The sequence below is a fragment of the Plasmodium knowlesi genome (genome assembly GCF_000006355.2).
Source record: "Plasmodium knowlesi strain H genome assembly, chromosome: 4".
NCBI lineage: Eukaryota > Apicomplexa > Aconoidasida > Haemosporida > Plasmodiidae > Plasmodium > Plasmodium knowlesi.
Genome location: NC_011905.2, coordinates 403,397 through 419,372, shown reverse-complemented (window position 1 = coordinate 419,372; position 15,976 = coordinate 403,397). Strand labels below are relative to the sequence as shown.

The window sequence follows — 15,976 nt, the reverse complement described above, 5'->3', positions numbered from 1 at the left end:
TTGATCAGTTCGTTTGATCAGTTCGTTTGATCAGTTCGTTTGATCAGTTCGTTTGATCAGTTCGTTTGATCAGTTCGTTTGATCAGTTCGTTTGATCAGTTCGTTTGATCAGTTCGTTTGATCAGTTCGTTTGATCAGTTCGTTTGATCAGTTCGTTTGATCAGTTCGTTTGATCAGTTCGTTTGATCAGTTCGTTTGATCAGTTCGTTTGATCAGTTCGTTTGATCAGTTCGTTCCTCGTCTGTGTCGCGCAAGTGTTTGTTCGGCCCCGTGTCTTCGCCATCGTGTTATAGCACATTTTTAAGTGTCCCCTTTTTGTTTTCGTCCTTTTTTAAGTATCCTATATAATGCCGAATTTTTTTTTTTTTTTTTTTTTTTAATCCCCACGTTGTTCCTTTTCATGCGCGGGTGTACAAACCATTCGAAAGAACGAATGGGAAGAAGGGCCCAGGTGGATGCCCCCAATGGATCTTCAAAGATGTTAAGTAAATCGAAAGACTGCTCCCACTTGTTACAATTTCTAGCCCAAAGATGAACATGCAGGTGATGATCATACGTGGTTATGTTGTGGCGCGGCATGAACGATGCAATCTGCGAAGGATAACTTCTCTGCGATAAAGTGTGAGGCGCTTTGGGCTGTCGTTGTTGTATGGTGTGTTGGTTAATGGGGTTCACCCTTACCCACAGAAGTTGTGTGTCCTCGTCGGAACGCCAACCTCGTAACGAACATTACACTGGAAAGGTGGAAAATAAGCACATACCATATGGCATATATGAATGCATAAACGTGTAGCAAGCATATGCAGGAGCAGAGCGAAATAAATAAAGGGGGACAGGTGTGTTGGAAAAGAGGTAAAAAGTTGGGGATTCTTCGAGGAGAGTCAGGGAAAAGAAATTCAGATAAATGAACGATCGACAGAGTGCACCTCTTTTTTTTAAGAGAAATGAAAAGGTAGGATGAATAAAATGGCAGATTAAAAAAAAAAAAAAAAAAAAAAAAAAAAAAACTCCTTCCAGCAGGGTTCCATTTGAATACACCCCGCCTCCAATAAACTTTTCTTCCCACGCGGAAGTGAATACCACCATGGGAAGAAAATTACGCATGTTGAACCAGGAGGAGCGAACCTTTTACGAGCACAAAATTGTTTTAAAAGAATATTATATATATTTGTGCAATTTTTTTTTTTTTATTTTTTTTTTTCCATCAGTTGAGTGATGCTTAAAAGGTTTTCTCTTTTTTTTTTTTTTTTTTTGCCTTTATGCTAGTTCCTCTCCTTACGGAAGAATAAGTAACAAATAAGAACAAGAAGAGCAAGTTAGCAAGTTTTGAAAGGCGGCTCCATTTCTGTTGTAGCCCTCTCTACGTGAAGATAGGCGTGGCGATAGGTTTGAAGGCATGCGGAAGGAAAAGTTCGTCATCGTGCAGCGCAGTTGATCGGCCTGTAGGTGCACTGCTCCATTGCGGAAAAGAACTCCAAGTGATACACAACTCGTGTGCCTGACGTGTGCGCAATAGGGGAAGTGGATCCCCGAAGCGTAAAGGAAATTCACGCAAGCCTACCTCCAAAGGAATAATAAAGAGAAAGCTAAGGTATTATCCTGACTGTTCTCCCCGTCGGATAGGAACCCCACACCTTTTTATTCCATTTAGTCAACTTGATCAATTGGCCTTAGCTAAAGTTGTCCTTTTCCCATCAGAACAGAGACCCCCCCCCCCCCCCCCCCCCCCTCTTTCGAAAAAAAAAAAAAAAAAAAAAAAAAAAAAAAATGGACATTCAACTAGATGACGGAGTTATACAAAAGGCCAAGGCCCTTCAAGAAGCGAATGAAGAGGAGATAAAGATGAAAAAGTTAAAACCACAGTCGAAGGGATTACTGAGTCCGAAGAGCAACCTCCTTGAGGTGACGGATACGGGTTGTAGAAGTAGAATACGAATCTGTAACGTGTTAAATGTCCCGAAAAGTGAAGGTGAATTTAATGATACCTCGAGAAAAAATAAATATATAGACCAGATAATCACCGTGTGTGGTTGGAGCAAAGCTGTGAGGAAACAGGGAGGAGGTAGGTTCTGTTTTGTGAACCTAAATGATGGTTCTTGTCATTTAAATTTGCAAATAATTGTCGATCAATCTATACAGAATTATGAGAAACTACTAAAGTGTGGTGTTGGGTGTTGTTTTCGATTCACTGGAAAGTTAATAGTATCTCCTGTCCAAAATGAGGGGGAAAAGGGACTCATAAAAGAAAATGTGGAATTGTCATTGAAGGATAATTCCATTCACAATTTTGAAATATACGGAGAAAATTTAGATCCACAGAAGTATCCACTTTCGAAGAAGAACCATGGGAGAGAGTTTTTACGGGAAGTAGCCCACTTGCGACCACGAAGTTACTTCATTAGCTCAGTTATTAGAATTAGAAATGCTCTTGCCATTGCTACACACTTGTTCTTCCAGAGCAGGGGTTTTCTGTACATTCACACACCCTTGATTACAACATCTGATTGTGAGGGAGGTGGAGAAATGTTCACTGTCACAACGCTCTTGGGGGAGGATGCTGATTATAGTGCTATTCCACGTGTCAAGAAGCTGGCCAAGGAGGGAAAGAAGAGAGAAGACATTCAAGCCACTCATGCCGCAGATGTAGGGGGAGATGAAAGTCGGAGCGGTAATGCACATGAGAGTAGTGCTCAGCCCACACAATACCTGATCGATTACAAGAAGGATTTCTTCAGCAAGCAGGCATTCCTGACGGTGAGTGGTCAGTTATCCCTGGAGAATCTATGCTCTTCCATGGGCGATGTGTATACATTCGGACCAACGTTTCGAGCTGAGAATTCACACACTTCTAGACATCTCGCGGAATTCTGGATGATAGAACCAGAGATAGCTTTCGCAGATCTATACGACAACATGGAGTTAGCCGAATCATACATTAAGTACTGCATCGGTTATGTGCTCAGCAACCACTTCGATGATATATATTATTTTGAAAAAAATGTCGAAAACGGCCTAATCAGTAGACTCAAAAATGTATTGGATGAAAAATTTGCTAAGATAACATATACCAATGTGATTGACCTTCTGTTGCCATATTCAGAAAAGTTCGAAGTACCCGTCAAGTGGGGAATGGATTTACAGTCTGAGCATGAAAGATTCGTAGCGGAACAAATTTTTAAAAAACCAGTCATTGTGTATAACTACCCCAAAGATTTAAAAGCTTTTTATATGAAGTTAAATGAAGACCAGAAAACAGTTGCCGCCATGGATGTACTGGTCCCTAAAATTGGAGAAGTTATTGGTGGTTCCCAAAGAGAAGACAACTTAGAACGATTAGATAAGATGATTCTTGAGAAGAAGCTAAATATGGAAAGCTACTGGTGGTACCGACAACTGCGTAAATTCGGTTCGCACCCACACGCGGGATTCGGCTTGGGGTTCGAGCGGCTCATTATGCTCGTCACGGGGGTAGACAACATTAAGGACACCATTCCCTTTCCGCGGTATCCTGGCCACGCGGAGTTCTGAGCGGGTAACCGATCAACCGAGCAAACGAGCAAACGACCAATCGATCAACCGAGAAAACGAGCAAACGACCAATCGATCAACCGAGCAAACGATCAACCGAGCAAACGATCAACCGATCAACCGATCAACCGATCAACCGATCAACCGAGCAAACGATCAACCGGGATACGCGCTAACGAAGGCAAGTGCCTTTAAACTGCCCCCACGGATAATTGCTCTTTCCCCCCGCCCCTTCACTGCGTGTCTGAGAAAAAGATAGGGGCGTCGGAGGGAGTCAACTTGTGCATGTCCTTGGCTAACACGCCCCGCCTGTATCTGGACTTCCCCTTCTTCCCCTCCCCTCCGGCGTTACCCTCTTTTTGCTTATATATGGCACTTAATAGTTCTTCATTTTCTCGTTCCATTCTTCCTTCATCCTGCATCACATCGTAGAACAGAGCGCCTTCATCTTGGTCGTTGTTAAAATGTTTTGCATTTTGTGAGAGGCTGTCATCCGGAACGTTCATTCCCTGTGTGTGCGTATCGGAACTGAGTTTTTTACCTACCCTTTGGGAGTATTCATTTGCGGCGTTCACCTGCATCTCTATGGTCTGACTTAGTGAGGGTGCACCTAAGAAGTTCAGCGTCTCTCGCATATGTCGGGGCAGTGGAGATGACACGGATACGACTCGACTGCATGCGGATTGGAAGGTTACAGTCAAGCAATGCAGGTGAAGCATCAGTTCGTTGTTTTTTCCCATATGGGGTAGCTTCTTCAATAACAACCGGTTGGCTCTCTCTACCTGACCACCCACATCACGGTAAGCGAAGAACCCATTTTTTATCAACTTTCTCCAACCTCCAACGTACTCATTATCGCCCACAATGCATGTGTACAAAGAATAAAATACCAGTGGCTTTATGAACTTTGCGTCCTTTGCCGCTGTATGAATTTTCAACAGACTAAACTTATGGGTTTCATACGAAATGGTGTTACTGATCACATCATACTTAATCGACTTCAAGTCTCTCAAATGGTTCTGATCATTTGAGGGTATCATAATACCTGAATTCGGCAAATATTTTAGCCCTAACTTAACTTTTACATTTTGTGCGTTTTCCACCTGACCATAGACTAACGCTAGGAATGTATTTCCATAGGTGTGATTTTTTATGAATTTATTTTTACAAATCAGTAGACACCCCCCGACATGGTTGTGTAGCTTGTACAGAACGTTTGCGCTTTCGTGCCCCTCTAGGTTTAGCTCCTCTAGGCTTTTGATTATACTCTCCTTTTGGGGGGCTCGTCCGAAGGTGGACACTCCGTATGCCTTGTTCACCACGAGGTAGTCATCATCCTGGTAGAGCACTCTGCGTGGTGGTAAGGTGGTAGAGCACGGTATGTGGTAGAACGCGGTATGTAGTTCGTTGTGGTATGTTTACAGAGGGTGCAGTTCTTACGACTTCTTCAAGTCCAAGGTAGACTTGCTCGCTTGCGAAAACCTCCTCTTGAGGAAAAGCATTCCAATTCTACCGTTAATCTGTACCAGAGAGGAGGGTCACGGGGAATGGGTTCCCCAACGAATGGCAACAAAATTAGCGCCACACAAATGTGAAAAAAAAAAAAAAAAGGCTCACACATGAGCACTTTTTCTGTCTGTTTCATCCGGACGATGTAGTGGCATTTTTACACTTCCTTCAAATGTAACGTACGCTAAAGGAGAGAAAATAATGATTGTCCTTTTTTTTTTTTTTTTTTTTTTTTTCTTACCATATTTTTCCTTCAGACATGATTGTTCTAATAATGGCATGAGGAGCCATATTCTGCTACCACAGGGAAGTGTGCCTACGTCATCATCCTTTTTCTAGCGTTTCCAAATGGTTGTAGATAAGCATACCTGTTTGTCGTTTGTGCAGATTGACAAACTGTGCGACTGGTGACTCACCACGCGGGAAGAATCACTTGGATGGTGAAAAAAAAAAAATAAAAATAAATAAATAAATAAGTAAATAGGGTAAAATAAGCAAAAAGTGTAAAATGGATAAAGCCCCTACAACACGAAAATGCAAAGGTTCCAATGGCCATGGTATGCCAACGGTTTGGAAAAAAAACAAAAAACAAAAAAATATGACCCGTTCAGAAAAAAAAAAAAAAAAAAAAAAAACAGCTATATTTGGCTACATTTCCTCACATGTGCCTAATTTATCGCGCTTTTTTTATGACCTGTTCAGATAAAAAAAAAAAAAAAAAAAAAAAAAATCGCTGCGAATATTCCCCCCCTGCATGCTCTAATTCCGTATGACAACAAAGATAAATAAATTAACACACACATAAGGGAAAAAAAAAAAAAAAAAAAAGAAGAAAAAAAAGAAAGTTTTGCATTATTACTGCTTGTGCAAGTGTATCATACGCGTTTGAATACATATAATGCCGCTTCGTGAAAGGTTCGTTCGAGGAGGTGTTGACTTATCTGCAAAGACTTTCACCCTTCGGTTCTTTTTACGGTTTAATAGATCAATTGCTGCCACGCTGTGCGGCCAAGGGGAAGGAGATAAACTCTATTGGCAGTACAGACAAACCCTATCAAGGGCACCACTACACCTACTTGCGGAAGGCGCTGGATTTGCTCCCAAGCAACAGCCACTTCTCTGCATAGGCTTAAAAATGACGCAAGGGATGAAGGGAATCAAGTGCACATAGTAGAATCATCCCCAGTGTTAGTTTACCCCGCCTGCACTCTGTGTACTTTTTTTTTTTTTTTTTTTTTTTTTTTTTTTTTTGGAGGGGAGGGGCGTACATTTCTCCCTTGTGTGTCTTTCCCTTTGCATATACACTTGGCGCGGAACTCGCTCCATTTTTTGGTTCCCCCTTTTTGTTGACCCCCCCCGACTGAAATCCAGAACGATGAAGCGCAATGTCGCCGTGGTGTCGTCCATAGGCATCTACCTGTTGTCTTCTGTGACATCTGTCTTCGTGAATAAGTACGTGCTGATGGACGGGACCGTGGACACGGTGCTCCTCATATTTATCCAACACCTTTCATGTCTCCTGCCCCTACATATATTTAAGACTTACTTTATGGGGACCCAGGACAAGGATGGAGTTCAGAAGCAGAACATGGGATCCCTCTATGAAGGATTCAAACACATGTGGATGATAATTATCTCCTTCAATTTTACCCTAATATTTGGGAATACATGTTTGAAGTACACGAATATATCTTCATATCAGCTAGCTAGATCCATGACACTGCCTTTTAACTTTCTGTTTTCGTATTTTTTTTTTAAGCAAATAAACTTTACCTTCATGATGACATTTGCGTGCATGTTAGTTTCAGTTGGATTCTTCGTCTTTTCAGTGGACGCCATCAGTACCAACTTCAAGTCGGTTTTGTATGGTTCGTTTGAGAGGGATTCAAGAGTGTATGAGGATTTTAAACCAGCTCTGCGGGGCAATTTGCCAAGTTATTCACGCCCTACTGAGCGTACCGACATTCTGTCTACATCGCTCAATCGTGTCGACATCGCGTAGCCGTTACACCTCTTAACCGTCACACCTCTTAACCGTCACACCTCTCAACTGTCACACCTCTTAACCGTCACACCTCTTCCGCCCCCTCTTCAACAGGCACCACCGTCTCCATCGTTCAAGCCATCCATCTAAACCTCCTGAAGAAGAAGTTAATGATTTATCAGAACAAAACTGTCATGCTTTATTATAATATATTGTACTCTTCTATCATCCTATTTATTTACCTGTCTATAAGAGGAGAGTTTTTCTCCATTTTCCGCTGGAACCATCGCGTTTGCTTTAATCTGGCCTTGTCGTGTGAGCAAACATAAGAAGAGGATAAGAACAGACTCCATGGGACCCACCAATGGGGGTTTTCCCAAGGGAGTCACTATAAAAAAAAAGAAAAGAAAAAAAAAAAAAAACGATTGGCCCAGTTTTGTTTACTCCTTTTTAAACTGTGCCCTATGCATATATCCCATTTCTCAATTGGCCAACACACACACACATGCACACATGCATACATGCATACATGCTATTGATCCTCCCGCAGGTATTTCGTCCATCTTCGTCACATTTTCCTCCTTCATGTGCATTCACTACACGGACAACGTCGTCTTCAACATGTTTGGGAATGTCAAGTCGACCATGCAGACATTCATAAGTAAATTTTACCATGCGGAGCAATTAAACATGTACACGTTGATGGGCATCTTGTTCACGACCCTGGGGTCTTTCCTCTACACTTATTCCAGCCAGTACGCAGGAAAGCAGAAAGTTCGGTGAAGAGTAGACGGGTCAGGCGAATCGGAAGTGAGGACGACGAACCCAACGGAGGGGAATCAAAAAGAGGATCCAGATATTCAACTCAGCTGTGAATAAAGTAGCAACGAAGCAGAAGAGACACACTTAATTTACTCTTTACGTGAATATCGAAACAACACAAATTGTAGCGTGTAACGTAAAATAGCTACACAACTGCATATTAAAATTTACGCCTCCATATTTTCTTCTTTTTTTTTGTATCACGGTTTCCATGGGGAAAACTCTTTTTCTCTTTTCGTTTTTTCGTTGGGTTGATATTTGCCTTTTATTTTTCGAATGTCCACAGGAGATGGCATTCTTTTTTTTTCTTTTTTTTTTTTTTTTTTTTTTTTTTTGTAGATCTACACCCTTCTTTCACGTTGCTTCAACATTTTTCACCATTTTGGTGCCTCCTCGTCTGTGTAGACGTTTCATAGGGTCTCTCGCATGGTGGGGTCTCTTATCATCTTTTCTGTTTTTTTTTTTTTTTTTTTTTTTTTTTTGAAGTACCCCTTTAGAGCTTTGGGGGAATCAGAATGGGAAGGTGTGAGGAGGAGTGTTGCAGAAGCACCTCCAAGGCTACGCTGTATTTTTTTTTTTTTTTTTTTTTTTTTCCAACTTGCGCATTTGTTCATTTCTGTGTTTCATTTCTTTGCCTCATGTGTTTCCGCATGAAAAGAGGAAAAACAGTTGTTGCCTTCCGCGCACCCTGTGCACTAGAAATACAAGTGAGCGAGGAATGACTCAAACACACTGCCCCTTGGAGGGTGAAGCATAATGCATGTGTTTTTTTTGATGGTGTGTGGATAGTACGACGGGGTATGGATCCGTTGCATGCACACTGAGACATAGTACTACATGACACTCTGTCATGCCAAGGAAATCGCTACGAATGGCCACGGATGAGGTAAATCGTGGTATTGCTTGATGAAGAGAGCGCCCTCTTACACTACAGGATGTAACGCATATACTTAATGTAGTACCTGGTATTTGTGCGCAACAAGATGGGCATATTATTTATGGTACTCTTTTTTTTTTTTTTTTTTTTTTTTTTTTTTGAGCCTTGTGTAAATAAATCCATACAACAATGTTAAGGGGAAGGACACCCTTGGCATGTTCAGTGTGAAGTTTTCTCCACTTTTTTAAAATACTCGCGCGTGGGGTCAATATTCTTACACGTCCAGTACATGTCGCTTGTCACTCCCGTGCCAACTCGCACACATGGTCCCAAAAGCGTATGCACCAAAAATAGCTACATGTGAAACTATACATGAGAACGTGAACACAACCCCCCTCTGTTTTTCGCCCTCCGCTTGACACCCTCCGTTTGGCGCCCTCTATTTAGGAGAAAATTCCACCAGGGCAATGCCTTCCAAAGCGTGAGACTAAAGAATCCCTCCAAGTGTAAGGCACTTGTTTTCTTTTCCTTTCCCTCCTTAGTCGCTCCGCTATTAGTCATTAATTGTTTATTCCGCATTTTCTTATTCTCTTATTTTCATTTTCATTTTCCTTTTCATTTTTCCTTTCATGCTTTCATTCATTTTTTCTTTCCTTCTTTCTTTTTTTTTTTTTTTCTTTTTTTTTTTTTTCATGTTTACACTACCGTCGCCCCCATTTTGGCGCCAATTTAACATCATTTCCCTCTTTCCCTTTTTCCCTTTTTCCTTTTTTCCATTTTTCCATTTTTCCATTTTTCCCGCGATAATCTCCTCGCTTACCACATAGCTGAGTACCTGTGTATATTTGTGTACTTTTACACGAGCACGTTTTGTTAATGCATTTCCAGTTGAAGTGATTTTTCTCTCCATCTTCGTTCCTTCTCAGTGAGGTTTTTACACCTGCACATATAGCTTAGTTCTCTCTCTTTTTTTTTCCATTTTTCTTTTTTCTTTTTTTTTTTTCCATTTTTTTTTTTTTTTTTTTTTTTTTTTTTTGCTACCCCCCCTTGAGGTTTGCACCTTAGTGAGCTATGCTTTAACCGACGGAAGGAAGTTTTCTCCGTTTTGGTCTCTTTTCGCTTTGTCGTTCCTTCCTTTTTCCATTTTGCCTGTTTCTTTATTTGTCCGTTTGTGTGGGTAGGACAGTTGCGCAGATGATGGAGATCGTCTGAAGACATACATCGTGCCTTCCCCTCATCACGCCCGTTTGGTTACCGTCTACCTCTTCGCCAACTTGATATGTAGCCCAAGGTGTAAATGTGAATCCGCGAATGTGTAAATATGTACATACAATACATATATATATGTATGTGTAAATACATGTATACATATATAGAGAGAACTTCCCGGGTGCGTGGAAACGTGGAGAGAAAAACCACCTTGAGAAATACAAGTAGTAACTCACACGTACGAGGGGAGGTTGCACACATTCTGGTCTACACATGAACAAGGGAAGACCAAGGTTGTGTCCATGAGTGTGAATAACCTTGGTGGTAGAGAGTAGAAAGTTCGCATTATCTATGCATGTAAAGAATTAATCTCCATATGAACATTTTTTTTTTTTTTTTTTTTTTTTTTTTTTTTTTTTTTTCTCTCTCCTTTCTTAGCGTAGTCCCATTTTAACACGCATAGATGAAGTGGCGTAATTAACCATTTTGAATTGCAATTAGACCGTTATCGTTATTCGTATCGTTATTCTTATTGTTTTATATTTTTTTTTTTTTTTTTTTTTTTTTTTTGTAAGAATATCTAACGAATTAGTGGATAGCCCAAGTGTGCGCTCCACTTTTTTTCACCTTGAAGAATCTGCAAGAAGGGGAGAACAACGCACACGAGAGTGTTCCTACTTATGGTGTGTGTGTTTTATGAGGATGCTGTATTTACCCCCCACCCACACACACATACTGTAATTTATAAATGAAGTGGTGCCTCCAACTCCCGCACGCCAAACACCTTCCTCCAACATGTCAGGTGAAAATAACTTTTTCCGTAACGCCTACTCAACGAACGTTAATTATGAGAACGTATCTGCACCAAATGACTACGGGGGTGCCACCCAGGAGGGTGTCTTTTACAACAACATGGGGGAGAGGGTGTACAGCTACCACCCGAATGGAAACATGCCGAAGGAGTTGTTGAATGGAAACATGTCGAAGGAGTTGTTGAATGGAAACATGAATAGCTTTGGAAACCGAGGAATTGCTGTCAACAGTCAGAGCATTCAGGGGGGATACAGCACGATGCGTGGTGGATATGGAGGCAATTACGGGGGGGGGTACATGAACGAACCAGGCAATTTTCAAGAGAGACCAGGAGCAAGCCACACGGGTCTGAATGCTGCTAACAATTTGATCTACGCAAATAGCATGGGAAGAATGAGTGGTATGGGTGGGATGGAAGGAAAGGATGGTATAAGCATGTTGAACAATCAAGGAGGAGGAATCCAGAGCCTACACAACTCACTAAACCACATGGGAGCTCTCAACAAAATGGAAAATGTTTTCATAAGTAAAAATGTAAAAAGGGGCATACAGAACCCTTACGGAAATATAACCAACGTAGGTATTGCAGGGCAAGGCGTTAAAGGAGGATCGTTGAATGTGCAAACCCATGGTGGTAATATGGAGAATACCAATTGGTACGGTAGGCAGAGAACTTTGGAAAATATGGACCATGTGGGTGGTGGTCAAAGTAGCCAAACTGGTGTTCTCGCCACCCCAGGTGGTCGTAGTGGAGATGTGAAGACCAGGTTGCCTATTCACGCGAACATTCCGCAAAACAACAGGGGAGGGTTAAACGGTTCTGATAATGCGATCGGCTCTTCAGGATTGAAATACATGCAAGGAGTGGATGGCATGAGCGGGTTTAGCAACCATAACGAGTTTAGTAACCCTAACGAGTTTAGCAACCCCAACGGGTTTAGCAAACCTAACGGGTTTGGCAATATGGATAGCTTCGATAGCATGGAGAGTCATCCCGGAATGAACCATGCGAGCAATGATATAAATACCATAAGTAGCAGGAAAGATTTGGCTAGAGGGAATAATTATCATAATATAAGTGGAAAGAACACGTATGATAATTATAATATTGGTGACTATGCGGCGGATAGGAGTATCATGCCAAATCATAGTGCCATGCAGAAAGGGTACCCCACCGGTGGCAACTACCTAGACGGTCAAAATGTCAGCAGGGGCACGAACCCGCACAACCTCAACAACAGTTTTAGAAACCATAGAATCAATTACCCTTGTAGTAACGACATACCTACAAATTTCCCCAACCTAAAAGAAAACATGAGAAGTAGCGTGAAGAGCACCATAAAGGGTAGCATTAACATTATGAACACGCCTTCAAATGAGAGCTTCAAGAAGGAGGAGAAAGTAGCATACAACCCCAAGGGAAGTGGAGCCTATGGTAGTATTCAGGGCACTGTGCGTGGGGGGCGTAGCGGTGAAATTAGAGATGATTTTCATGGGAGCACAAATAGGAATCTCTCTTCAGATGAGTACCCTTATAATCGACCCCCTTTTAATGATCAGTACAGTGGAGGAACGGAGAAGTTAGCTCTCCAGGGAGGAAAAGGTACGCAGAATAACCAGAACAGATATATAGGTAACAACCAAATGGTGGATCCCAGTGTGGCATTTGGCGGGGGCAGTAGGGACTTTTTTCATGGAAGGAAATATTCTGATGAGAAATTCACATGGGGGGGAGAATACAACGCGGGGCCTGTGTATGAGAGGAGCAACTTCAAAGGGGGTTCCTCAGTAGGCGTCAGCGGTGCAGGCGTTACGGGAGGTGGAGGCGTTACGGGCAGTGGAGGAGTTACGGGCAGTGGAGGAGTTACAGGCGGAGGAGGAGTTACAGGCGTTACAGGCGGATTCCATAACTCCTACAGCAACAACTCCACAAGTTTATACGGAAACGAATACAGTACATTTTGCGGAAAGGAATCTACAATCCTTTCTGGAAGCGATGCCACCACCTTCTATAGAAATGATGGTGCAAACTTCTACAGAAACGGTGCCAACAACTTATATCGTAACAACAGCAGGCAGATCCATGAAGATTCATCGATGAAATCAGGGATACTGAACCCACAGTTGTTCCTGGATGAAGTGAACAGTAACAATTTCCTTCATGAGGTGAAGAATAAAGGGAAGTCGAGAAAAGGAAAGAACATCGGGCCAAAGGGAGAGGAGAAAAAAGTCTCAGTGAAAAATAGCAAGAGGATCAAAACGAATAACCTAAAGAATGGGAAGGCATCCAACGTTAGAATGAGTGCAAGTGTAGGGATGGGAACGAATGTGGGGATGCATCCCACCATTAACTCTCATACATATTCCAATGCGAACAATGTAAGTGCCAACTACAACGGTGATAATTACTTCCACCATGGTAGTCTGAACACACTCACACTGAACGTGCCGAATGGCGCCATGAATTTTGTTTCGATCGATAGAGTACCTGTCGTGAGCGGGGGTATGAGTGAAAATACGGAGGATTCCCAAGGGGGGGTAGGAAATGCTCACCATGCTAAGGGAGGCTTGTTGGAGGAAAACAAGTTGCTCCTATCAAGTAGTCAGTTTGTCGAAAGATATAAAGAACAACTGCAGGTGCAGGAGCAGGTGCAGGAAAAGGCAAAGCATCAAGCCAAGCGAAAAGGAAAGCTCGCCCCACCAAACATTAACTTCACACTGAACAAGGATATAGTGGAAATGATTCTACGGAACAATAAAAACTCAATAGGAAAAAACAGAGACCACACTTTAAGTAACTCCTACACGAACTTCTTGATGAATGTAAGTTCTTCCTATTTAAAGAAATCGTTACAAGGGTATAAAAATGGAATGGACAACCAACCGGATAGTGGTAAGCACCTCAATCTGATGAACGAACATGTAGAAGGTTATTCATCCAAAGTGGATGATAAGGAGGGGGTGGAAAATATGATGGTGGGATTATGTTCCAACAGTAGGGCACTTGAAGGAAACTGTTCCGGGGGAGGAGCACAGCAGAAATGTGCAACAAATGCATATACCCCTTACAAGGGAGTTCCAAGTGAAGCCAATGTAGCTACAGTAAAAATGGAAGTAGAGGAACAACAGCAACTGGGTTGGGCACAGGCTGCGGCAGATGCAGGGGAAGGATTCCCCTTGAAGAAAAAAGGAACACGAGGGAGGAAAAAACAAATACAAAGCAGCCCAGTAGATGAAGGGAATATCTTACATAAAGGGGTAAAAGTGGAAGAGAAACAAGTGAAGCGAAAGGGTAGGAAGAGGAAAATCGACATAGAACAATCTAACCGAAATCAGAATTACAACCAAGTGCAGAGAGAAAAAAAGGAGAATGTAAGGATTATACCAACGGATGAATCCATGATACACAATATAAAACAAGAAGGAATAAAAATTAAAAATAATGAAATAGCATTGTGTTTTAAAAGACCTAATGGTGAAGCTCCATATAGGGAGAACAACAATAACTCTCCTCTAGATATCACAAGGAACGTTTTTCACATTTTGAATTATAAGCTAAACGCGTTCAACGGGAAAAACTGTATCAACAGCCACGCGGAGGTAACTGTTTTACTAAACAACTTCTTAATGGTAGTGAGAATTATAAATGAACATAGGAAGATGCTACAGGGTGTATATGGTCATCGTTTTAAAATTCCCAGTGAGAGTTGTCTCAGGAATTATTTTGAATCCAGGTTTCCCTTTTTACAATCCTACCGTAATAGGCTCTATGAGTTGCCCGATCAGGTGCATCCGGCTGATGAGGGAGATGACGACGAAGACGACGACGAGGAGGAAGAGGAGGAGTATGGGAAGGAAAAGGGTCTCCTGAAAGAAGAGGGAGAAGTATCCGCCGAATCCGAATCTGTCGAATCTGCAGTTGTAGATCATTCACTTGTGGTGGAAGAAGCGGGTTCACCACTTACAAGCCCCACTCCACAGAATGGGCCACTGATCACCTCAGATAATTCACCCAGTGACAACCTACCACCCGCCGATGGAACACAAAATAGAGAAAACGGATTTGATGGTGATATGTCCAATCTGGTTAACCAGGAAGAGGTCAGGGTGAAATCAGATATGGTAAAGGAGGAATTCAATTCCCGTTCAACTTGGAACATATCCCACCAAGACAATGACAAAGGATGTGATCCAAGCGCGAGTTCTCAAAGAACAGCCCAAGTGGAACCCGCTGGTGATAATTTGAACGGACTGAAGGAAAAAGTGAAAGACGCTTTTCCCTTTTCACAAAGTAATCCATCGAGTGGTTTTGTGGGAGTGAAGAATCAGTATGGCAGTGGGACAAACGGAATAAGTGTGTCGAGATGTGTTTTACCTAGCGAGAGTCGGGGCGAGGGTTACACAATGGGGATCTCTGGCCCCTCTGCTTACGTACCGTCGAACTTGGTTACTTGCGCAATGTTTAATCCAACCGCCTGTATGACAAGTTACCCCTCCGCCTTCCCATGTGAGGAGTACCAAACGTATACCGCACAGTCGAATGGGCACACACAGAACAACGCCGCACAACATTTCAATTCCCATGTCAATTCAGGAAATGAGTTGAATGGAGATTCGTTCGGGTGAGAAAGAAAAGTTGTTCTCTACATGGATCAATCAAGAAGGTCGAAGGGTAAAAAGGGGGGAGGTTCACCTTTGGAAAGGTTTAAAAAAAAAAAAAAAAAAAAGTGGAACTAACCCAGAGAGGGTGCGCGTTCATCATTTTAGAGAATGACTCACAGTTTCTGTCCTTTTATTTTGATGTAAAAAAAGGGCGTTTCATTGTTTACCAAAAAAAAAAAAAAAGAAAAGAAAAAATACTCCACGTTACGTATATATAGAGGGTATGTGCTACTACAACGCTGAGTACACAGGCAGGATGGAGACCTGCGCATATGCACAGGAAAAAGCGCACATGAAACCACCACCCCGACGTAATCCACAGAGTTTACGTAAAAGCGTATGACATATGCCCTATGGTGACATGGCTAAGGTTTTGTGGAATACGCAAAGTTGTAAAATTGGAAAAGGGAAAAAAGAAGCAGAAGGAAAGATTCGCATATGGTGCAAACGTCTACGCATGTGCACGTATGCCATGTGCTTTCGTTCAATTTCATTTCTTACTACAAAAAGAGGCAAGATGTACTTTCCTTTTTTCCTTTTTTTTTTTTTTTTTAGTGAATTTTTTTTTAATT

The 15,976-nt window shown here is 42.0% G+C and overlaps 4 protein-coding genes across 4 annotated transcripts; 3 read left to right on the top strand and 1 right to left on the bottom strand.

Moving 5' to 3' along the window:
* Window positions 1-1,767: 1,767 nt before the first annotated feature.
* Window positions 1,768-3,528, top strand: PKNH_0409400 (asparagine--tRNA ligase, putative; the record flags this gene model as incomplete). The annotated part of the gene is made up of 1 exon (XM_002257883.1): window positions 1,768-3,528. The coding sequence occupies one exon, from the start codon at window positions 1,768-1,770 to the stop codon at window positions 3,526-3,528; it is 1,761 nt and encodes a 586-aa protein (XP_002257919.1).
* A 233-nt stretch (window positions 3,529-3,761) lies between these two features.
* On the bottom strand, window positions 3,762-5,281 carry PKNH_0409300 (pseudouridine synthase, putative; the record flags this gene model as incomplete). The annotated part of the gene is made up of 3 exons (XM_002257882.2): window positions 3,762-4,878; window positions 4,969-5,048; window positions 5,279-5,281. The coding sequence occupies 3 exons, from the start codon at window positions 5,279-5,281 to the stop codon at window positions 3,762-3,764; spliced, it is 1,200 nt and encodes a 399-aa protein (XP_002257918.2).
* A 1,131-nt stretch (window positions 5,282-6,412) lies between these two features.
* PKNH_0409200 (uncharacterized protein) lies at window positions 6,413-7,804 on the top strand (the record flags this gene model as incomplete). The annotated part of the gene is made up of 3 exons (XM_002257881.1): window positions 6,413-6,905; window positions 7,136-7,336; window positions 7,572-7,804. The coding sequence occupies 3 exons, from the start codon at window positions 6,413-6,415 to the stop codon at window positions 7,802-7,804; spliced, it is 927 nt and encodes a 308-aa protein (XP_002257917.1).
* A 2,920-nt stretch (window positions 7,805-10,724) lies between these two features.
* Window positions 10,725-15,368, top strand: PKNH_0409100 (conserved Plasmodium protein, unknown function; the record flags this gene model as incomplete). The annotated part of the gene is made up of 1 exon (XM_002257880.1): window positions 10,725-15,368. The coding sequence occupies one exon, from the start codon at window positions 10,725-10,727 to the stop codon at window positions 15,366-15,368; it is 4,644 nt and encodes a 1,547-aa protein (XP_002257916.1).
* Window positions 15,369-15,976: the final 608 nt, after the last annotated feature.